We start from the raw sequence: 20,139 nt of genomic DNA on the forward strand, positions 1-20,139 counted from the left end.
GTAATTCTGTTGCAATGTCATCTGCTAGTGAACAACCGGTGTTCTATCATCACCTGTCCTTCTGTGAAAGGAAGTTAAATGTTCGTGCATGATATGTTTATACCTTTTGCTGCTAATGCAATTTTTGCAGTAGCTGCATGTGTTGGCACGGGATTTAAACGTCCTAAGCATGGATTCTGTGCTCTGGGCACAGAATCCATGCACTATGGCATAGCTTTTCATATAACTTGTTTTCCATTGCATGATCTGAGGAAGTCTACCTTAGACCACCCCCTTCCATGTGGTCACTCAAGCTTGTCACTTCAAATGTGGCACCATTACAGTGCAGATGTGTGCAGTGTCTGTCATGTGCATACATCTCAGAAGAACCCCTAGTGGAATGAAAGGCTTCCTATTCTGTTACTGTACTACAATGAGTTTGCCTTATGTCATGTAATAAATATTGAATGCAATTTCAGGAAACATTGCTTTTATTCTGGTTTTGTTATCCCAAAGCTACTGGATTGTAATTTCGTGCACCATTTAGAGCCTTCATCATGGGAATACAACCTAGAGTCCAGTGGTTCTCAGATTATGAAGATATTTCTAGCACTTGCTGAGCAGGAGGCATTTCCAACACTTGCCATGCTACTCCCGGGAAAACTCATCTCCCCATCCTAGTGCACACCCTGCTACTCACAAGTACTTGTGCTTTAAGTGCACTCCCTTCCTCCCTGAAGCAACTTGTGCAAAAAAAATATTGTGTATTTGTTGTCGCACTAAGGGAGGGGTAATCTAAATGTACAAAATTTTTAACAGCAGGTGAAGCACATATCTTGCTGCTTTGTCACTTTGGCAGGACAGCCATGACAAGCCAGCATAACAGAGCCATCCACACAATGACAGTCTATATAATTTATGCACTGTTGATGAATTCTGGCTCAGACAAAAGTGATAAAGAATCAGCTTACAATTAGCGGGGAATGAGTGGTAAGTTAACATGAGGAAAAGAAATAATAAACTGGTAGAGGTTGAGGAGCAGTCTGGAAAAAGAGCCTGGCAGTTAAATTGTTGAAGTCATATAACAGTGCTGGATGGACCATTATGTGGCCTGTGTGTCTCAAAATTACACACAAATCATGCCCTTTCAAATATTGTTGAGAAGCTTGCTGTTGCAGCAGTGATAGCAGTGCATATCTCTGAATTAAAGGAGTTTAGAATGGTGAGACCAAGTGAAAATTTGTTTGAATATTTTTGTAATTTTAATTAAATAAGCTAATTTCATGATTGTATTCATTTATGATATCTGTCTTGTTATATAACTCCACTGCTTTCTGTCCTCAAATGCTTCTGCATAGTTCATTTCTTCTATCATTGCACAACGTTATCAAAGTGAAATCAGGAGTGGAATGTCAACACTAGAAAATAATATCCTTGTCAGAGTGTATCAGTATAGCAGTTTCAGGGTACATATTGTTCTCAGGCCTCATGTTCTGTGTTCTGCTATGATATGCCAGCAACATTTTTATCCCCTTGCTCTAACAGAGAATATTTTTTTTTTTTACCTTTGGCAGTTCCTTGGCCCTGGATGAAAGCCAGAAGGATGTTGTGTTAAGAAGTAAGAAACAATTTGAGTGCATTGGACTTCTAATTTAATCAGGAGTTTCATTTTGGACAAGGCTAATCTTTCAAATGGTTATCACACTTTCTTTAGTTTTTGCAGTTTGTGAAATGTATTTGCTTACTTACCTGTTGACCGACAAGTGATTAAGGTTTGAGAAAATAGATTCAAAACGAGAGCTCCTTTTTTTCTGTTTCTTAAAATGTTAAGTGATAATAATGGTAACTTGGGGTTATGATAAGCTATGGTATTGTTATGCCATTTTGCTTTTTGTAATGCTTTAACATTTTTTGTTATTTTCAGTGTTGGCTGGAACATGTGGAAAACAGTTTTCCTGATCATAAGGTTATGTTTAAGCTCAAGGTTGGTGGATATTCACTTATACTATAGCATATTTTTTAAGTTGTTGATGAAAAAATCCCATTGACATTTTATTTATAACTTGATATCATTCATTCATTCATTCATTCATTTAGTTTTACATGTAGGATCCGAATGAAGCTAGGAGGAGTGCTGATATAATTAAATGGCTGTGATACAAATGGCTATTTGTTATAAGTCTCATGCACATAAACTGTACACTACCCAAAAACTTAGCTTGCCATGCTTGTTCTGCTTGATATTTATTGCGGAATGTATGAAAAGCAGGCTTGGTATTTTAGCATAAAATTTGTAGACAATGCGGAATGCAGACTGCTTATGCATAGATCAAACGTGAGATATTGTTGTATCAGGCAATTATTTTGTGTTCATGGTTTTTGGCGTCTCATGCACATAAGAAATATACATAATGTTATTGAGTATATTCAGGTGTTTCATGTACATCAATGCTTACAGAAAGCTGATAAGCATAAATTGAATTCATTGACCAACGTTCACTTTGGGTAAATTGGTCATAAATGAATAGTGCACACTATTCAAAGAGTCTTGGTAAAGCTACAGGACTGATAATTGTCAAACTTTTTTTTTACATAACAGCCATGAAATAGCAGTAAGTAGATAACTCAGGCACTTGGCAGTTAGCGGGTGTGACACGAATCCCAGCATGTGGCCTCAGATTTTCAGTACGCCACGGCTGTTACTGGATGTCGGAGGTCATGACCAAGTATTGCACTGTTGTGTTCTGGGATCAGTGTCATTACTGGCAAGTGGTAATGGTAAGATTTCATTTTTTTAAGTTTCTATATCTAAAGTTTACATATTTTCTTCAGCTCTACATGAAACATCCACTCGTACTTCAAATGTAATATTTGCTCAGAGGCTGCACTATGCTACCTGAAACTAGACTTACATGGTGTAGAATTCCATTGTAGTGAGCATCTAAGGCTGTTTATGTGTACTAATTGTAGAATAGTCACCATCCATTCACTGTGATCATTAAACTTGAAATTTAAACCCTATAAGTGTTGTGGGTGGGTCTTCCTCGCTTACAATTTTTTTGGCAAAATGTGCTAAGGACGAGTCTCTCTCATCCATGTGTTTGGGTGCTCTTTCTAAGTTCTCGTAAAGGGTCAGGCTCATCCAATCCATTTTGATGTCCTGGTGTGTTCCCTCTTTGCTAAGGTGCCTGCATACTCAGTTTGTTTAGCAGAAATTTTTAAAATGACGGCTGGCAGTCACGCATTGGTGCTCTCTCACGCAAGCACATTCTTCAGAAGCAGGCCTTACTAATCTGATGACATGGCACTTTGTGGACTTTATCCCGTCTACACCAGGCAAAGAACGTTCAACAAGGCAGTGCGTTTGTTGCAATAGTCGAAGTAACACTGGAAGTAAAGTCCGTAAATTAATATGCTTCGGGTGTAAGGAGTATGGTGTGGGACTTTACCTTGTACATGTTTTAAGGTCTATTGTACGAAAACAACATTCTGATACTGCGCAGGCACCCTTTAGGAACTTCAACTATTTGCATTTGCAAGTCTTTCTCAACAAATGCTTGCTCTGACACGTACCTATAGTATCAAGCAGTTGTGACGAAACTGAACCCCTATCAGCTCTCAACATTTCTAGTCAGCTTACATGGGTCTTGTTCGTATTTTCAGACATAAGATGTGAAATGACTGCCTTTATGGTATATATATTTCGAATCTGCAAAAAGTTTGCTATCCAGATAAGCAATTTAAAGAAGTGTAATTTTCGTAATGCTTTTCTGGATTTTTTGCTGGCACTTAAAGGGTTAATGTGCCTTTTTATGGTGCAATATATAAATTATGCTTAGGTTAAAGTTTTGCTATTTAATTGTTTTCTCTAAGGTTGCCATTTGAACATTTGACTTGCCATACGAAAAGAGTAGGGCATACATTGGACAGCTAGAAGTGCGGTGATGACTTGGTGCAGTATTATTTGCTCCAGTGGAACTATGTGTTAGTGTACACAGAGTAGCTTCAGCTGACTCTGGAGAAGTTGTCCACAGTTAGTGCAGAATAATGACATTATGGTTAGATGTTAACACATCTTCAGCTATTATTATCAATAAAGGCAAAGTTCCATTTGATATTTATGTATAACAGCTAGCAGAAGTTCATCAAGGAAACAACTGGTGATTATGCAGGAAAGCATGACAAGGGCGCAAGGTGTGCCTGACGTGAAGGACACGGAGGACCTGATCACATCAGAGATTGTGAGAACTCATCAGTTCTTTTTTTTTAATATTCCAGGGTGTCTACTTTCCGGCAAAACCAGGAATTCTCAGGGATCTTTAATAGTCTGGAAATACTAAGGGAAAACTGAAAAAATTTGTGCTTCTATCAAGGAAAATTAGCTGTAATGTTATGGAAAGGGAACAAAACTTGCGCTAATGCTGGCTCGAGTAAAAGAGAGGAATTATAACAAATTGTCTTTGACGCTGTGTTGTCGGCTGGAGGAGTTGCCAGTGTACGACCGATTTTTCGAACGCCCGATTTTTTGTACATGCCTGATAATTCAGATGTCTTCACGGCACCACCCCATAGAGTAAATCTGTAAGAACATCTGAAATTGTGGACGCAAAAGCCCTTCGCCGTCTAATTTTCTGGACTTATTGCCACGACCGCAGACTCAAAGCGGCATTAATCAAAGCCAACACCGCCTTTTTGATTACCTTGCCACATCAAACTGGCGCTCACGCAGGCAGATCCACTGGCAGCCGTAGCCACTATTGCGGCTACGCGAGGCCTAGCTACTTTGCTGTTCGGTGCCATGTTTTTAATTGAAAGAATTTTTCACTGTCAGCAATGGCACAGACTCCGCCTCTGTAATTCTCGCGATTGATTTCGAAGCTCGAAAAGCACAATGCACTGCATAATACCAGTTTCTGAAAGTCAGCTTCTCCTCAATACAGCAATGTTAAGCGGTGAAGCATAGGCAAAGTATCGCGGTGAAGCTTAACAAGCGTAGGAAGGGTCAGTTGTCACTGGACGCAGTATGTATTTCTTAATTATACCTGCTTACACCCGCCATCTCCTCCCACTGTACGAGCACCGATATGCCTAGTAAGTGTACTGGCAGGCCTTCGGAGCTTTTTCGGATGTGCCTGTGGCAATTCGAGGCCATAAGGGCACTAAAACACTTGCATTCATCTTTTACGGATGCTTTCGCGGCCTCTAGGGAGTCTGAAAAATCGAACGTTGACTGTACAACTGACCAAGAGAATGCCTCGAATGGCCCGTGAGGCAAACACCCAGTGGGAGGAGGACGAGAGCAGAAAGCACCGACGCATTGACAAATGAATGGAAAAGGATCGCGTGCCGCGCTGCTTCTTTAAAGGAGCTCGAGCTCAAAATACAAAGTGTTGGCTGACGCCAGATGCAGGAGTCCCTCAGTGAAACCAAACTAAACTCTTTGAAGCAGTGAAATGCAACACTGAGGCGTTTTTATTCTTTTTATTTGTGTTTGAAAATGTTCGACTCAGTTTGCAAGGGGTTTTACCATTTCTTTAGAAGATATTTTATTCGCTGTCCGTTTTACTAACACCTCTCTTCTGTTTTCTTTTTGAATAAAACAGACACTATGCCTTACTATTGAAACTGGAATAAGTAGTTTTTTATATTTTGTAACATGCTTACTAGAGAGTGACACCATCGGGTGACATGGTGTAAGCCCGTCTGGACATAAAACAAGGCTCCGTGTCACACAGGGAATTTTGCAAAAGCACTCAGGGAAAATCTGGAAAACTTGGGGAATTAGGAAATGTCAATTTGGTAGACACCCTGTATTTTCTGTGTTGATATTAATTGAACGGATTTTGATTAGTGGTAGTACATTTGTACTGAACTTCGCATGAACTTGAAGGAAGCTTAAAAGGATGCTGACAGTTGTGTAGAATTTCATTCAATCAGTAGGGCACATTCTTGTGGACATGGATACCACGGCTATGTGCTTTGCATGAAACTTGTAATTTATCAATCAATTTCAAAATTTGTACATTGGTTCTTGTCACACAGACACTACTTTGCGTGCTTTAAACTGTTGATCTGACGGCAGGTATTGAGTAATTTTGCACAGTGGTGTAATCTTTTGGTCTTCCACATGACATAAGAATTGCGGTCAGCAGAGTAGTATGCATGTTTTTTACAGTATCATTCTAATGATGAGAAACTTATTTCTGTAAAGGAACCAAAAACTTTGGTAGAAGCCATCGGGGATGATTATATGCATTAAGTATTAGGTTCTTGCTCCTACATTGTGAGATCAATGTTGACATGGAGTGAAGCAACCACCTTAAATGACGAGGGAATGACATGCCAAGCCTCTGTGCTGGCATTTCTGCTGGCGTTTTGCTAACAGTGCGTCACTTCGCATTGCTTGCTGCTGGCATGGAGCGACACGACGTTGAGTGATGCTATGTTAAATGGATCTAAGCTAAGTGATGCCAAGTGACACAGCGCCAGCAGACAAAGATTGAAATGCTGATTCTGAGATCTGATGTGACTGGCCCTCCACATTTCAGCTTGTTGCTTTTCTCTGCATCGACATCGGTTGATGTAATGCCAGCCACTGTCTTTAGAAGCACTGCATATATGCTATGCTGTCGACATAATTGTCAATGTCAGTGTTTGCTCCTACCAATGTGAGTGCTTCTCTGCTCGTAGAACGTTTCTGCTGCCTATTCTCTTTCACTCCTTCCCACAGCTAGAAATGCAGTTAATCCAGAGAAAAGTAAGTGGGCAATGAAAGCCATCACTTTAATATTCTGTGGTAGCAGCCCTTGCAGCATCCCAAGAGCAGAGGGGAAGCTAGCACTGGTCCCAACTTCACTTCCGACAGAGTGCTGTGCTAGCAGAGTCTGTGCACCACATAATTTCTCTTGTTTTACTAGTTCTTATACTAAAATAATAATAAATAAAAGCTTGTTGTTTCAGGGGAAAATGTTACCTTTGGCACAATAAGGATATCATGATTTTTGAAATTTACATAGATGTTCGAGTGTCATCTGAAAACCTGCAACGCAAACATATCTACAAGGTCCGTACATTTAAATCTGCTAAGTTTAGCTGCAGCAAGTGAGGAACAGAAGTGGGCTGCAGGTAGCCAGGGCAGCATATGTTTATGTATACGCATATATACGTCTGGGACATATGACAACTATGCTGGAAGCATGGCTAGAAGTTCATATAATTTCTATTGCAGTAAAATAACAGGAAAGTCGAGAAACTAATGAAATTCATCAAAGCAGTGACATGCTTCTAGGAAAGAATCGGAGTGAGCTGCTCATGTGTGCAAGTCTGTGCATGAGCATGTGGCTGAGCAAATGAAATAATTCAAGTAAATGTGCGAGTATGTGCGCTCAGAAAAAAAAAATCATTAGTAAACTTCTATAGTTGGATACAACTTTAGAAAAAAGGGGAGGCCCCGCCCAGATGACTGAAGCGCGACAGCCGATTGCCTCCGCGACTAAAATAGTCCCGCTTGAAAAATCGTGCTCCTGAAATGCGTTATTCTCGGTATAAATAAAGACTTTTGTATTTTGATGACTGGTTTAGTAGAGCTCTCATTTGCTACAGTACATGCTGGATAGCGACAGAAAAATAACCCTGTGCCTTCTACAACGCTGCCCGTCGTCTGCTCTTTAGCTTCATTGCAAGTGACAAAAGTAGAAAGAACATCTCTGCATGGCTTATGCGCTTGTTTACATGTACACGGCGTATCTGCTAATTGTTTTCCAAGCTTAAAATGAATCAGTTGCTATTGAAAAAGTTCCTATATAAAACAATGCAGTTATCGCAACCATTACAAACTTGGGTCGAGAATACGGTCTAGGCAGGAAGGCACAAAAATGCTTCATTCATCGTTTTGAATAAATACTCTTGGTTTTAAATAGCATAAAATTTATATTTTTTTGGTTTTGTGTTTTCACAATTTCACAGCACGTATTCTACAGCTTGCGCATGCAGTGAGCACTGGCGGACAGCAATCAATCGACGGTGCTACTCAACGCTTGAACACCGTTGCTAGACGGTCGGCTATCTCAGTGCTGACAATGATCGTTCACGCTAAGTTGACGGCGACAAATCTTTGCGTTGAAGGCTTCTTCTGCAAATATTTTCTGTTGAGACACTCGTAGGTTTGTTTCATATGCGCACACTTTTCTGATTTCTCCTGATAATGGTTTTGCTCTATCACTTCACCCCGTCCGACGAAAAACACAGCGACACAGTACACGAACTCACCCGCCACTAACACTTTTCTTTCTTTTCTCGTCGTAACGTCACTCGGGAGTGAAATAAAACAATGTGGAACAAACACGCAGGATATGTGTTCGTAGCGGTCGCCGTGGGATCCTGTTTTCAGGCAAAGTGTGGCGCAGCGCCAGCGATGCTCGCTGCAATGTTCCTTCGTCGGATCACGTCCCAGAATAAATGCTTGCTGCCCAAATGCCGCATAGTAAGCTTGTAGTAATACTTCCGGAATGATAGACCACCACAAACAGTTCTCGAATTCACTCTGACGAGGGGCTGAAGCACAAAGCTGACGCGACCTCACCCAGTTCGAAGCGCGGGCGGCCATCTTCTCTGTCGGCGGGCTCACCGGCCGTCCGGCTGATGACGTTAGTCCCGAGTGCGTGCCCATTGGTGGGTGTTCGTATGCCTCCGCCTCGGAGGAGTAAATGCCCCCTTTTTTCTAAAGTTGTATCCGACTATAGATGCTCCATCTTACCTCTTACCTAGAACACTTTGTAGCTACTATCAGAAGTTTTACTGATGTGTTTCAAGATATTATCAGTAGGTAAAGGGCTTCCATCTGTGATTTCAACGTGAATGAAAGTGGTGGGGTACTGCTTTAATTTTGCAGCTCTTCTCGAATTCCATTTGCATGTGTGATTTGCAGGTGTCAAGTCCACTGGATGTGTCATTGAGAGTCAAGCTTCTGCGGCTGCTACTGAACATTGGGCGTGTCCGGGATGCCTACAAACACGCCTTCCAAACAGAGGAAGAACCACAATTCATTGCCAAGGCTGCATACTCGATTCAGTGGCAATCATGCATGACCGACGTCATGAAGGTATGATGTGCACATTAAAATAGGAAATTAGGAACCCTCTGTATAAACAGAACAAAACATAAGGCAGGGTCAGGAAAATAATTGAAAAAGTGACTGCAAGGAACATTTACATCATTATTGTATGTTCTTGAAAGGTCAAATATTTTATGCACTGGTTCTACTGGTCTATCTTATTTGCGCGTTTATTGATTGCAATGCTTGTATTTCTCAAGCCTGAATATTTATTAGCTAATACAGATTCCATGTCTAATTTAACCTAGCTGTCATACCCTGGTATTCTTGATTGGCTGATGTGTAAAAACTGGAGGGTACAGCCCTGTTAGTTATCTGCATCTGAAAATATCAGTTGGTGGCATAATGTGTCCTGCAATGTTAAATGCTGAAGTGGTTGGCAGCCTCGTGCCCGCAGCTGCCTGTTACCAATGCTTATAAAATGACATCTTAGTCATTGGGGCAAAAGCGCTATATTCAGGAAAGTACAGTTGATGATGGAAAATGAACTTGACTTGTAACCGAACTTGTATCAAAGAAATGCATAATTGTGACATCGTAGTGACGATAAAGAACCGAACACTGCCAAAACTGTGAGCAAAGAATCTCTTCATTAGGCGTACTTGTGCTCACATAAACTAGCAATGCTCAAATCTCTGACAGGTCAAGTGCATAATCGATCTGTACATATTTTTTTTTTCATGTTTTTTCTACATGCTTTAGTCTCCATTCCAGAGTTATTACTGCTGTTCGTGTACGTTCGAGAATGTTCTCTATTTCTGGTACAAGTAGTCTGATCAGACGTGCCTCCTTTGCTATAAAATTGGTGACAAACAAGAAACTTTGGATACTGTAGGTTCGTCTTACTTCGAGCAACAACTGGATAACAGTGGTGATCGGGTGATTGACCACTGGCAAAAAAAAATAAAAACATGTGTCAGTATTACGAAATCATTGTAGTTCCCTTAAAAATTTCTGTGAAACTTCCACATCTAGAACCTTGTTTAATGAAGCATAGATTTTTTGTAAAGGAATATAACAAACCTTTTTTTAGTTATTATGAAGCTTTATTGCTAAGGACTTGGACTTCCATATAACCAAAATAAGGACAAGTTGAAAATGCCATGTTATCTTAAAAAGACACTAAAGGCAAATACTAATTAAGTCAATGTGGACTTTAAATACCATCCCAGAAACCTCGCAACACTTGTTTTGTGCCAAGAAAAGACTTAGTTTATGAGAAAATTGCATCTGAAGGGTTTGAATGCTTTTTTTGATATTCAAATCTCCCGCAACCTATCCGGGGGAGTGGTGACATTGCATGCACCATCACCGCCATCATCGCCCTTTGCTGCCGGCAGTGAGTAAAACGGCGCCCCACAGATGGTGGTACGGAGTCTAGACAGAACGGAGGATTCGCCGCTGTAGCTGCTTTTTGGTCAAGTGGCTTGGATCGTTCAGGCATCCTGCGACATCAAATAAAATTTGAATTCTCTGCTACTGGCAGTTTGTGCGAGTTTTGCAAGTTAGCAAAACCAGCGCAGCATTATGCGATCAAGAAAGTGCTGAAGAGCGAAAGCGTGGGCAGCACTGAGTCGAGCGCGAACGAAACCTTTTGACCGCCTGCGTCATTGTCAACGGCAATTTCAGTGTGTTCTTTTTTTCTAAAAATGAAATGGAATTAGACAAGTAGCATTTTATTTCATCTTACAATGCAACACAAGGATGTTTTTTACAACGAGTAGTTGAGCGATAGTGACAGAATTTAACTGAGGAGGGTTTCATCATCGGGCAAGTGCTTGGATGTCCCGGAGGAGTCTCTAATCATGTCCTGCATTTACCTCAATTTCTCTATTATTAAGGCTCTGTTCATGATAATATTGATACCTTAGACATTCTCAAGCACTAATCTATCACTTTAGCTTGACTTAGTATTTGCCTTTAGTGTCCCTTTAAGTAATAGCATTATATAGGGCAAAATTGTAATATCACACTCGGTATGAGCTACAATGCAAAAGCTTGTGGCATAGCTGTCATACATTGTAGCTCATACTGAGCACGATAGCACATCCATTTTCATTTGTGTGTCATATTGTCGATATCTGGTGGCATTATTGCAGGCATTTCCTGGTTTGTGAGACAGCTTATTCGTACACATAATAGATGACACAGAATCAATAGGTAGCACACGTGGAAAGAAAACATACATAGATTGAGTGAAACTTTATTTTTTATCCTCTGTTGCGCTGAAGAAACTTTTAGCTCTTTCACAGTAGTGAAATGATACTGTACGTCATTCCATCTTTTTTTTCTTGTGTGTGTATAGTTTATGAATTTCTTCATTGTCTCAAGATGGTATCTGATCTAGGGAGCTATACTTTACAGTCTGCAGCGCATTAATGATCATTCCCTTGCTAAATTAAAATTTATCCCAGGAACCTTTTGTTACCTTGTATGAGCTCTATAATACAGGACTGCATTTGTTAGGCTCCTCGAACTTCACATACTGTTGTGTTTCTTTCTATGTATTCTCTTGCTTTCCACTAGTTAAATCTTAATGCCTCATCTTTACAGTAATGTCAACTTTTCAAAATCCTTGTCCCCCATTGCTAAAGCCCTGTGAGTAGGCTGAACATGCGGAATTCTGCAATGGGGCTCACATTTTAATGTAGCGGTTATGCCCTGATCAGCCAACCTGACTGATGGAATGTTCTGGATTTCCTCTTCAAGTGCTTTTTGTTCTATACAATTCAGTGAAAACTTTTGGCTCTCTCTGTACAGGCATACCACCAGGATCGAGCTGGCCCAGTAGACGAGCTTTTCTTGACGAAGTACTTGCTGACATTAGACCAGCTAACCATTTTGATGCTGCACAACCCCAGCAGTTCAACACTGTTTGCTGTGTCTGGTTCAAAAGACATAGAGCCATACAAGCAGGGGGAACAATCTTTGCTGGATGATGCAGTCAGTGTTATTAGATCGTGAGTGGCCCATTCAGACACATGCATGCTTCTAATGTTGGAAGTGATACAAACTGGATGAAAACACTGGAAGAAGTACAGACACTGACGTGTTCTTACTGCCTTTTATTCGTCCTGTTTGCACTTTTTAAAATATAAATGTTAACTTGCCAAACTGTCCGCTATTTTTTTTTTTTTTTTGCTTATGCTGCTTTACAAGTCATTTCTCTGCTTTGCAGCTTAAGTAGTCTGTATAAGTACCTTTTCCTTGTACAGTATAACTGATTGGTACTGTTTTTATGTCATTTGCATTCATATTGTTTTTCTGAGCCCTATCTAATTTATGCATACACCAGCTTGTAGGTGCCATTACATCTGCTTGGCAGGTACAACTGAATTTTGAGGTACGGTGAGCACCTCCACAACAGACGCCTCTACAATGAAATTACGTGTATAGACCTTTTCATTGGGTGAGGAGTAAACTGCAGGGCTAGCCTTTCCACCTCTCTGGCTTGTGTGAGTTGGCGCAGTGCCGCTTGAATGTGTTGTCATCATGTGCTGCAGAACGATATAAAGATGTTTTAGCTCATTCTTCATGAAACTTACATGATGTCAGTTTATATGACGTTGTCGGAAGAGCTACTGTGCAGCCTTTCGGTGCAGTAATAACTTCACTGTGCGGAAACTTTTCTTGGCTGCACAAACATACAGCATGAATCATCAGATGCAGTGTGTGTGCTTGTTGTACGCTACCTCAGCTGTATTTATTGGTTTTTATTCATTGAATAACAGCAGCGTCCCTGAATTGCCAGCGTTAATTGGAAAAATCTTCCCACTATCTCATTGCTTGGCATAAGAACTGAAACATGAGTGCTCCTGTATGTGCAACCTAATGCAACCTCGAGACATCTAAGTGCCATTCACTGCAAAGTATTTGCCTCAGCCGCCAACATCGTTCTCACGCATTTCAGGTCTAGTAGACATGAGTGCTCACATGGAGCACTTCCCCAAGCCAGTATGCTGACAGCCCATAGATGGCATCACTGCCTATGCAATATGGCGGCACCCATGAAAGAAGGTCTACAGCAAGGGGTGAATTGTGTACCGATTCTATTGTGGACAGTGAAGTCTGTGACCGTTACAACAAAGTAACCTGTATAACGAACGATTCTGGAGGCACAAAGCACTTTGAATTCATTCGAATTTTGTCATATACAGTCAAGCTTCCTCATAGGAAAAAATGATACTATAACGAAATAATATATAATAAAGTAAATCAAATTTTCTTTGTTATCCCCATAGAGATTCATATTGCAGTACATGTCATAATGTATATACCGTAGTGATTCTGGCTCCCTCTTCAACTTCAATATAATAAGGTTTTACTGTACATTGAATGTAGTTTTTGAATGGCTTAAGTTGTGAGATATTAGTGCAAACTAGCTAGCGCAACTAGTGCAAACTAAGCTAGCCTCACTCGAACCGAGCTCTGTCGAGTGAGGCTACCTTAGCAGGACTCTTTGAGGAACTATCAAACATTGTTTGGGATATCATCGGCCTTAGTGAGATTAGAACTGGAGAGGCTTATACAGTTCTGCTTAATGGCCATGCCCTCTGCTATAGAGGTCTCCCAGGTAAGCAATACAGGGTAGGATTCCTAAGCCATAAGGACATTGTGCGCAACATTCATGAATTCTACAGCATTAGTGAGAGGGTAGCAGTAGTCGCAATCAAACTCAGTGAGAGGTATAGATTAAAGGTTGTACAAGCCTATGTTCCAACCCATTCACGGCTTGGCGCTCTTTGGCCAAACCTGGCCCTTGCGCCATAAAACTCCACACATTATCATCATTCACTCACGATGATGATGAAGTAGATCAGTTTTATGAAGATGTTGAATTAGAAATGAGAAAAGTGCAAATTCAGTATACTGTAGTAATGGGTGACTTCAATGCAAAAGTGAAGAAAAATCAGGCTGGTAAACAAGCAATTGACAACTACGGCGTCGATTCTAGGAATGCTAGAGGAGAGACGCTGGCAGAATTCACAGAAAGAAATAAGCTGCGAATAATGAACACCTTTTTCAGGAAGCGTAGCAACAGAAAGTGGACCTGGAAAAGCCCTAATGGTGAAACAAGGAATTAAATTGATTTCATACTTTATGCTGATCTCAGCATAGTCCAGGATGTAGAAGTGTTACGTAGGGCAAAGTGCAGTGATCATAGGTTAGTGAGGGTTGGGATTTACCTCAAATGGAAGAGAGAGAGTAAAATTGGTCAAGAAGAAACAGTCCAACCTACATGCAGTAAGGGTATAAACAGACAAATTCAGGCTGGTACTTGCAAACAAATATGCAGCCTTAGAACAGAGAGATGAGGATGACGTAGAGGTAATGAATGAAACCGTAACTAGGCTAGCTTCAGAGGCAGCAATTGAAGTAGGAGGCAAGGCACAAAGGCAAGCTCTCCCAAGTAACCAAGGACCTATTAAAGAAATCATAAAGAATGAAAGTTTCCAACTCAAGAGATAGGATAGAATTTGCAGAACTTTCAAAACTGATCAACAGGGCAAAAATAAGTAATACTCGAAACTATAACTTCAGAAAGACTGAAGAAGCCATAAAAAATGGATGCAACCTAAAATCAGTGAGAAGGAAACTTGGCATAGGACAAACCAAGATGTATGCACTGAAAGATAAGCAGAGTAATATCAGCAATCTCGAAGGCATAGTAGAAGTCACAGAAGAGTTCTATGCTGACTTGTACAGTACCCAGAGGAGCCACGATACCTCCATTCGAAGCAGTAATGAACAGGATGCAGGAACTCCTCCTATAACTAGCGATGAGGTCAGAAGGGCCTTGCAAGGCATCAAATGAGGAAGAGCGGCAAGAGAGAATGGAATAACAGTCGATTTAATCAAAAATGGAGGAGGCGTAATGCTTGGAAAACTGGCAGCTCTTTATACGAAGTGTCTATCGACTGCAAGGGTCCCAGAAAACTCGAAGAATGCAAACATTATACTAATCCATAAAAAGGGAGACGTTAAAAAAAAGAAAAATTATAGATCAATTAGCTTACTCCCAGTATTATATAAAATATTTACCAAAATAATCTGCAATAGAATAATGGCAACACTGGACTTTAGTCAACCAAGGGAACAGGCTGGCTTCAAGAAGGGATACTCTACAGTGGATCACATTCATGTCATTAATCAGGCAATCGATAAATCCGTAACATACAATAAGCCTCTCTGTATGGCTTTCATAAATTATGAAAAGGCATTTGATTCAGTAGAGACACCAGCAGTCATAGAGGCATTATGTAATCAAGGAGTGCAGAACGCTTCCGTAACCTTGGAAAATCTCTCTCCAATGCTATTCACTGCGTGCTGGGAAGAAGTATTCAAGCTATTAAGCTGGGAATGCTTAGGAGTAAGGATCGATGGCGAATATCTCGGCAACCTTTGGACTGCAGATGACATTGTTCTGTTCAGCAACACTGGAGACGAGTTGCAACAAATGATTGAGAATCTTAACACAGAGAGTGTAAGAGGGGGGTTGAAGATTAATATGCAGAAGACAAAGATAATGAATAGACTGGAAGGGAACAAGAGTTCAGGATCGCCACTCAGCCTCTAGAGTCTGTGAAGGAGTATGTTTACCTAGGTCAATTGATCACAGGGAACCCTGACCATGCGAAGGAAATTCACAGAATAGTAAAAATTGGCTGGATCGCATACGGCAGACATTGCCAGCTCTTGACTGGAAGCTTACCATTATCATTGAAAAGGAACGTGTAGTACAATCAGTGCATTTTACCAGTGCTGACATATGGGGCAGAAACCTGGAGACTGACAAAGATACTTAAGAATAAGTTAAGGTCTGTGCAAAGAGCGATAGAACGAAGATTGCTAGGCATAACGTTAAGAGACAGAATGAGAGCAAACGGGTATAGACGATATTCTAATTGACATCAAGAGGAAAAAATGGAGCTGGGCAGGTCATGTAATATAACCATTGGACCATTAGGGTTGCAGAATGGGTACCAAGAGAAGGAAAACGCAATCGAGGAGGACAAAAGACTAGGTGGAGCGATAAAATTAGGAAATTCGCGGGCGCTGGTTGGAATCGGTTGGCACAGGACGTGTAATTGCAGATTGCAGGGAGAGGCTTCGTCCTGCTGTGGACGTAAAATAGAGTGATGATGATGATGAGTGCAAACTGAAGTATCCATGTGCATGTACTGGGTTACTAGGTATCATTGACATTTCAAAGTTTTTGTACCATTGAGGCCCGTGATAGTCTACTTTTCCAGGCATTAGTGTGGCTTTCTCAACATGTGATTGTAAGGAGACCCTTAAGGGACACTAAAAAGAAATGCTAAATTAGTTTAGACTGATAAAGCATTGTTTAAAACTCTGTTTCCATGAATTCTATGGTAGGAGCTATTAGAAAAGGAAATGAAAGCTGAACTTCTGTTTATTGAATTTCATATGTTAGCATGATGCCATGGATTTCTAACTTATTGTGTTTGGGCTGTTGTAACGTAGTAAAGCTTTTTGAAGCTTTGTAAGCTGTCTTTAGATCCTTTAGAATACAGTGTAGTCTACCTTTAAAGATAAAAAATTAGCTGCTTACTGGCAGACGCCACCAAAAATCATGATGCCATCATGAGGCAGTACTAAAACTACAAGCAGCTGTGTCACCCATGTTTTGTTTTTGCATGCTTTATGACTTGTCAAGCATTCTCCCGAAGTAAGAGTGGCCCGTTTTTGGTAGTGTGGGAGGGTAATTTACTAATACCGCTCAACTTGCTTTTATTTTTAGTGTTTAGGCAGCAAAAGGCAGTGGTCGGGGTTTTTATTATTATTATTATTATTATTATTATTATTATTATTATTATTATTATTATTATTATTATTATTATTATTATTATTATTATTTAACATTGTGAATGGGAATTGATGCAACAAATTTTTATCTTCCAACAATTCAAGAGCGTGTGTGATTATCATGCATTTTGCTTCTATGAGGAAGCCAGTACAAGAAAATGGAACTTGGCAGAGCCTTTCTGAGGGTTTCGATGTGCTAGCTGACCATGCATGACTATTAAAAAAACCAGCAGGGATGACTGCTTGTGATTAAATGCGCTATTGAGAAGACGCCAGACATGTGTTCCAGACCCACCATGCTCCAGTGCCTGATGTGCTTTACCACCATGCACCTTCAATAGTTTGCACATTGTCGTTTTTGCGACTTTGGCAAGCTTACGTTCGTGCTCTTCGAATTCAGCCTAGGGCGGCAGCTTCTTCTGGCAGAGCATTTTGGTTGGAAGTTTCTATGTGCCCATCAGGCGAGAATTGTTGTGGCACTAGATGCTGACACATGTTGAGCTCGTGGGGCCTGAGCGACCCGAGACACACATTTTCGCAGTGATGGGAAACTGAAACAAAATCAAACTCGTTGGCAAAGCGGAAATACGATGCCTTGATGCTACCAGAGTGAAACATGACACTCACTTTGCGCTGCATGGCGGTGCTTTTGGGTTATCACCTATCAAAAGTGTTCGGTAGTCTTCCAACGCTGCACGGGCTTTCAGACACGTAGGTGAAGATGCGTATTGCAAGCGGTTGGTGGCGATATCTGTGAATGGTGACGCGTGACTACACATGAGACTATATGCTAGTACCAGAAACCGAATACGTGGTGGCACTTTTATGTGACACAGGTGAGGGAGTACTGCGAGGAAGCTGCCATTACAGGATTCTTTACTGCTCTCAATTGCGTGTGCCTCGCATCCCTTTTCATTTACATGTGATCTAGTGGCCGGGGAATGTATGATGTGATTGCAATTTGATGATAATACTGAAAATTTGGGCAAAAAGATAGTCTTTTCCTGGAACACATAAATGGTTAAAAAGAAACTTAACTGTATTAAGTCATTTTTTGTATTTTCGAGAGTTGCTGCCGGAAAATCATACGAAATGGGACGATATCAGTGAAGTTATACTGTATAATAGTGAAATATGATTGTAGGTGCTTGACAGGTGTATAGGGTGCCAAAAAGTGCCAAGAAATAAATGTTCTCAAAGATTTTGTTAGTCTATTGAACAAAATTTAGTGCTAATAAAATATTTTTATACGTAATACATGCGAGGAAAAGTCACTGTTGAAACTTCTGTTCACTTGTAGCTTGGATGACCTACTCAAGGAGGCACACAAGAAGCAGTTTTTATCTGGTGCCTGGAACTTTATACTACAGCATTTCACTGCCCAGCTCTACCTCCACATGGCCACCCTGGTGCTGAAGAACCCCGTGAAGGTGTGCTCTTGTCATTTTTTCTTTTGTATTCTGTTCTCTGACTTCACAGTCTGGCAGAAAATGCCTGTTACAGCGGACGTTTGTCAATTAAATCCCAATAAGACATGGTGTGTACAGATTAAATTTTCAGTTATCCTGCCATATTTTAAATAATCTGTTCCCCAGAAATGCTGCTGACAGGAGTATGCACTGTAATTTGGGAATGGATGCTGTGCCAACAATCTTTTGAGTCGTTTGACAACTAAAGCACTTACGTTGGTGCGAGGGCACGTGGTGTATCCATGCAGGGGTCCTGTTAGAGGGAAAGTGAGCACACGGCTGCTCCTCCTCTGCATTCACATTTTGTGCTTGAGGGTGTCCTGTATGTTAGTGCACACCCTCAAGTGAATGTACAGTAACTATACATTCAGTTGAGGGTGTGCAGCACATGCCGGGCAGTCGTGTGTTTCCTATAACAGTCCTCTGTGTGCTCTATCTTACAAAAGGTGGTTCATCACCAAGTGCTGCTTACTACTGTGTGTTTATCAGAAAAGAACTGCTTATTTAAAGGATGGCATCATGGCTGTCTCTGTCAATCAGGCGGCATGATCTCTTGCATTTTGCATCTCGTTGCACATTTGTATTGGTCGGTCACTTATTATCCAAGTCTCCTTTCCTATTGGTCTGGAAACCAGAAACATATACTGCTAGTAATAATGAAAGTGGTTGCATATATTGTAGCTGAAGTTATAGTGATGTTCTGGTGGTGTCATTGCCATGAGTTTAGCTTGCGTATTAGTTATTTCCGGCACTTGAACTAGGTCTTTCCGTGCCTTTGCTTAAAACACCGTCGGCCATCAAAAGATGCTTAGAAACCCCAGTACGGCCTCCTGCTTACGCATACGCGGTCATTCTGATAATGTCAATATTTAGTCACTCAAGTGGTCACATTGTACTAGGTTTGTTAACGAATGATAAAGGTAACAGCAGCACACAGTGTACTGTGATGAGTATCATGTTTCCTTTAAGCATAAAATCAATGTTTGCCTTTATTCTACTTAGACATGGTTTTTATTTGACTGCTGCACCTTCGACTGGTGCTGATAATTAATCTCTCTACTAGGCCCAGGTTGAAAAATCTTTGTACACAGTTTTATAATGTGCCTGTTTGAGTGCATCTACAGCTTCATGTGTACTACTGCATGTAAACAGCATGTCTACTCCTGTGCAAAGTTGCAAATGTGTGGGAACGGGTGGAGGAGAGTCAGCGTTGTTTTCAGTACTTGCAAGATCTTAGAAATAGTGGCCTCCCGAGTGAATGGATACTGTCGCCACTGTAAAGAATGTAAGCCATGTTTGTGTCCTGTGCATGCACAGTGAGTATCAAGTGATGGCATTTCTTGAGTACTGTGGCCAGTCTGCTTGCTGTCACCATCTGAACACTTTTAATGTCAGAACTCAGTTTGGAAACCCATGATGTAGACACACCGCTCTGCATTTCACCGAATCTGTAGGTGAGCTACAAGTGGCAAGTGGCACACCGCTGGGCTGCAGCCTTGCTACTGAGCGCTTATGCAGTACATCCTCCGAGTGCCCTGTCCCAGGAAGACTGGTTCTTAGCGCTGGATTCAGAGGAGCGAAATCTTTGCCGCAATATCTTCCTCCGAGCACATCACCGGCTTTCCGTTTCAGGTGAATAGCACTGTGACATGCCTCTATGCTGTTGAACCTCCTCATGGCAAACACAGCCACCGACTGATCATTCGGACTCAGTGGGGACCACTGAAAAATCTGAATAATTGGGGGACC

At 41.0% G+C, this 20,139-nt stretch overlaps 1 protein-coding gene across 7 annotated transcripts in view; it reads left to right on the forward strand.

Annotated features, from left to right (window-relative positions):
- Positions 1–20,139, forward strand: part of LOC142572217 (uncharacterized) — a 108,864-nt gene that overhangs the window by 31,596 nt on the left and 57,129 nt on the right. For all 7 annotated transcript variants that reach the window (XM_075681175.1, XM_075681173.1, XM_075681169.1 and 4 more), the window contains exons 2-8: positions 1,554–1,597; positions 1,904–1,963; positions 4,152–4,220; positions 8,906–9,079; positions 11,852–12,051; positions 18,222–18,351; positions 19,845–20,022. In XM_075681175.1, coding sequence (XP_075537290.1) covers positions 1,949–1,963; positions 4,152–4,220; positions 8,906–9,079; positions 11,852–12,051; positions 18,222–18,351; positions 19,845–20,022 — 766 coding nt within the window. In that variant the 5' untranslated portion in view covers positions 1,554–1,597; positions 1,904–1,948. The remainder of the gene's footprint in view (positions 1–1,553; positions 1,598–1,903; positions 1,964–4,151; positions 4,221–8,905; positions 9,080–11,851; positions 12,052–18,221; positions 18,352–19,844; positions 20,023–20,139) is intronic.

Source organism: Dermacentor variabilis, chromosome 2 (genome assembly GCF_050947875.1).
Source record: "Dermacentor variabilis isolate Ectoservices chromosome 2, ASM5094787v1, whole genome shotgun sequence".
NCBI lineage: Eukaryota > Metazoa > Arthropoda > Arachnida > Ixodida > Ixodidae > Dermacentor > Dermacentor variabilis.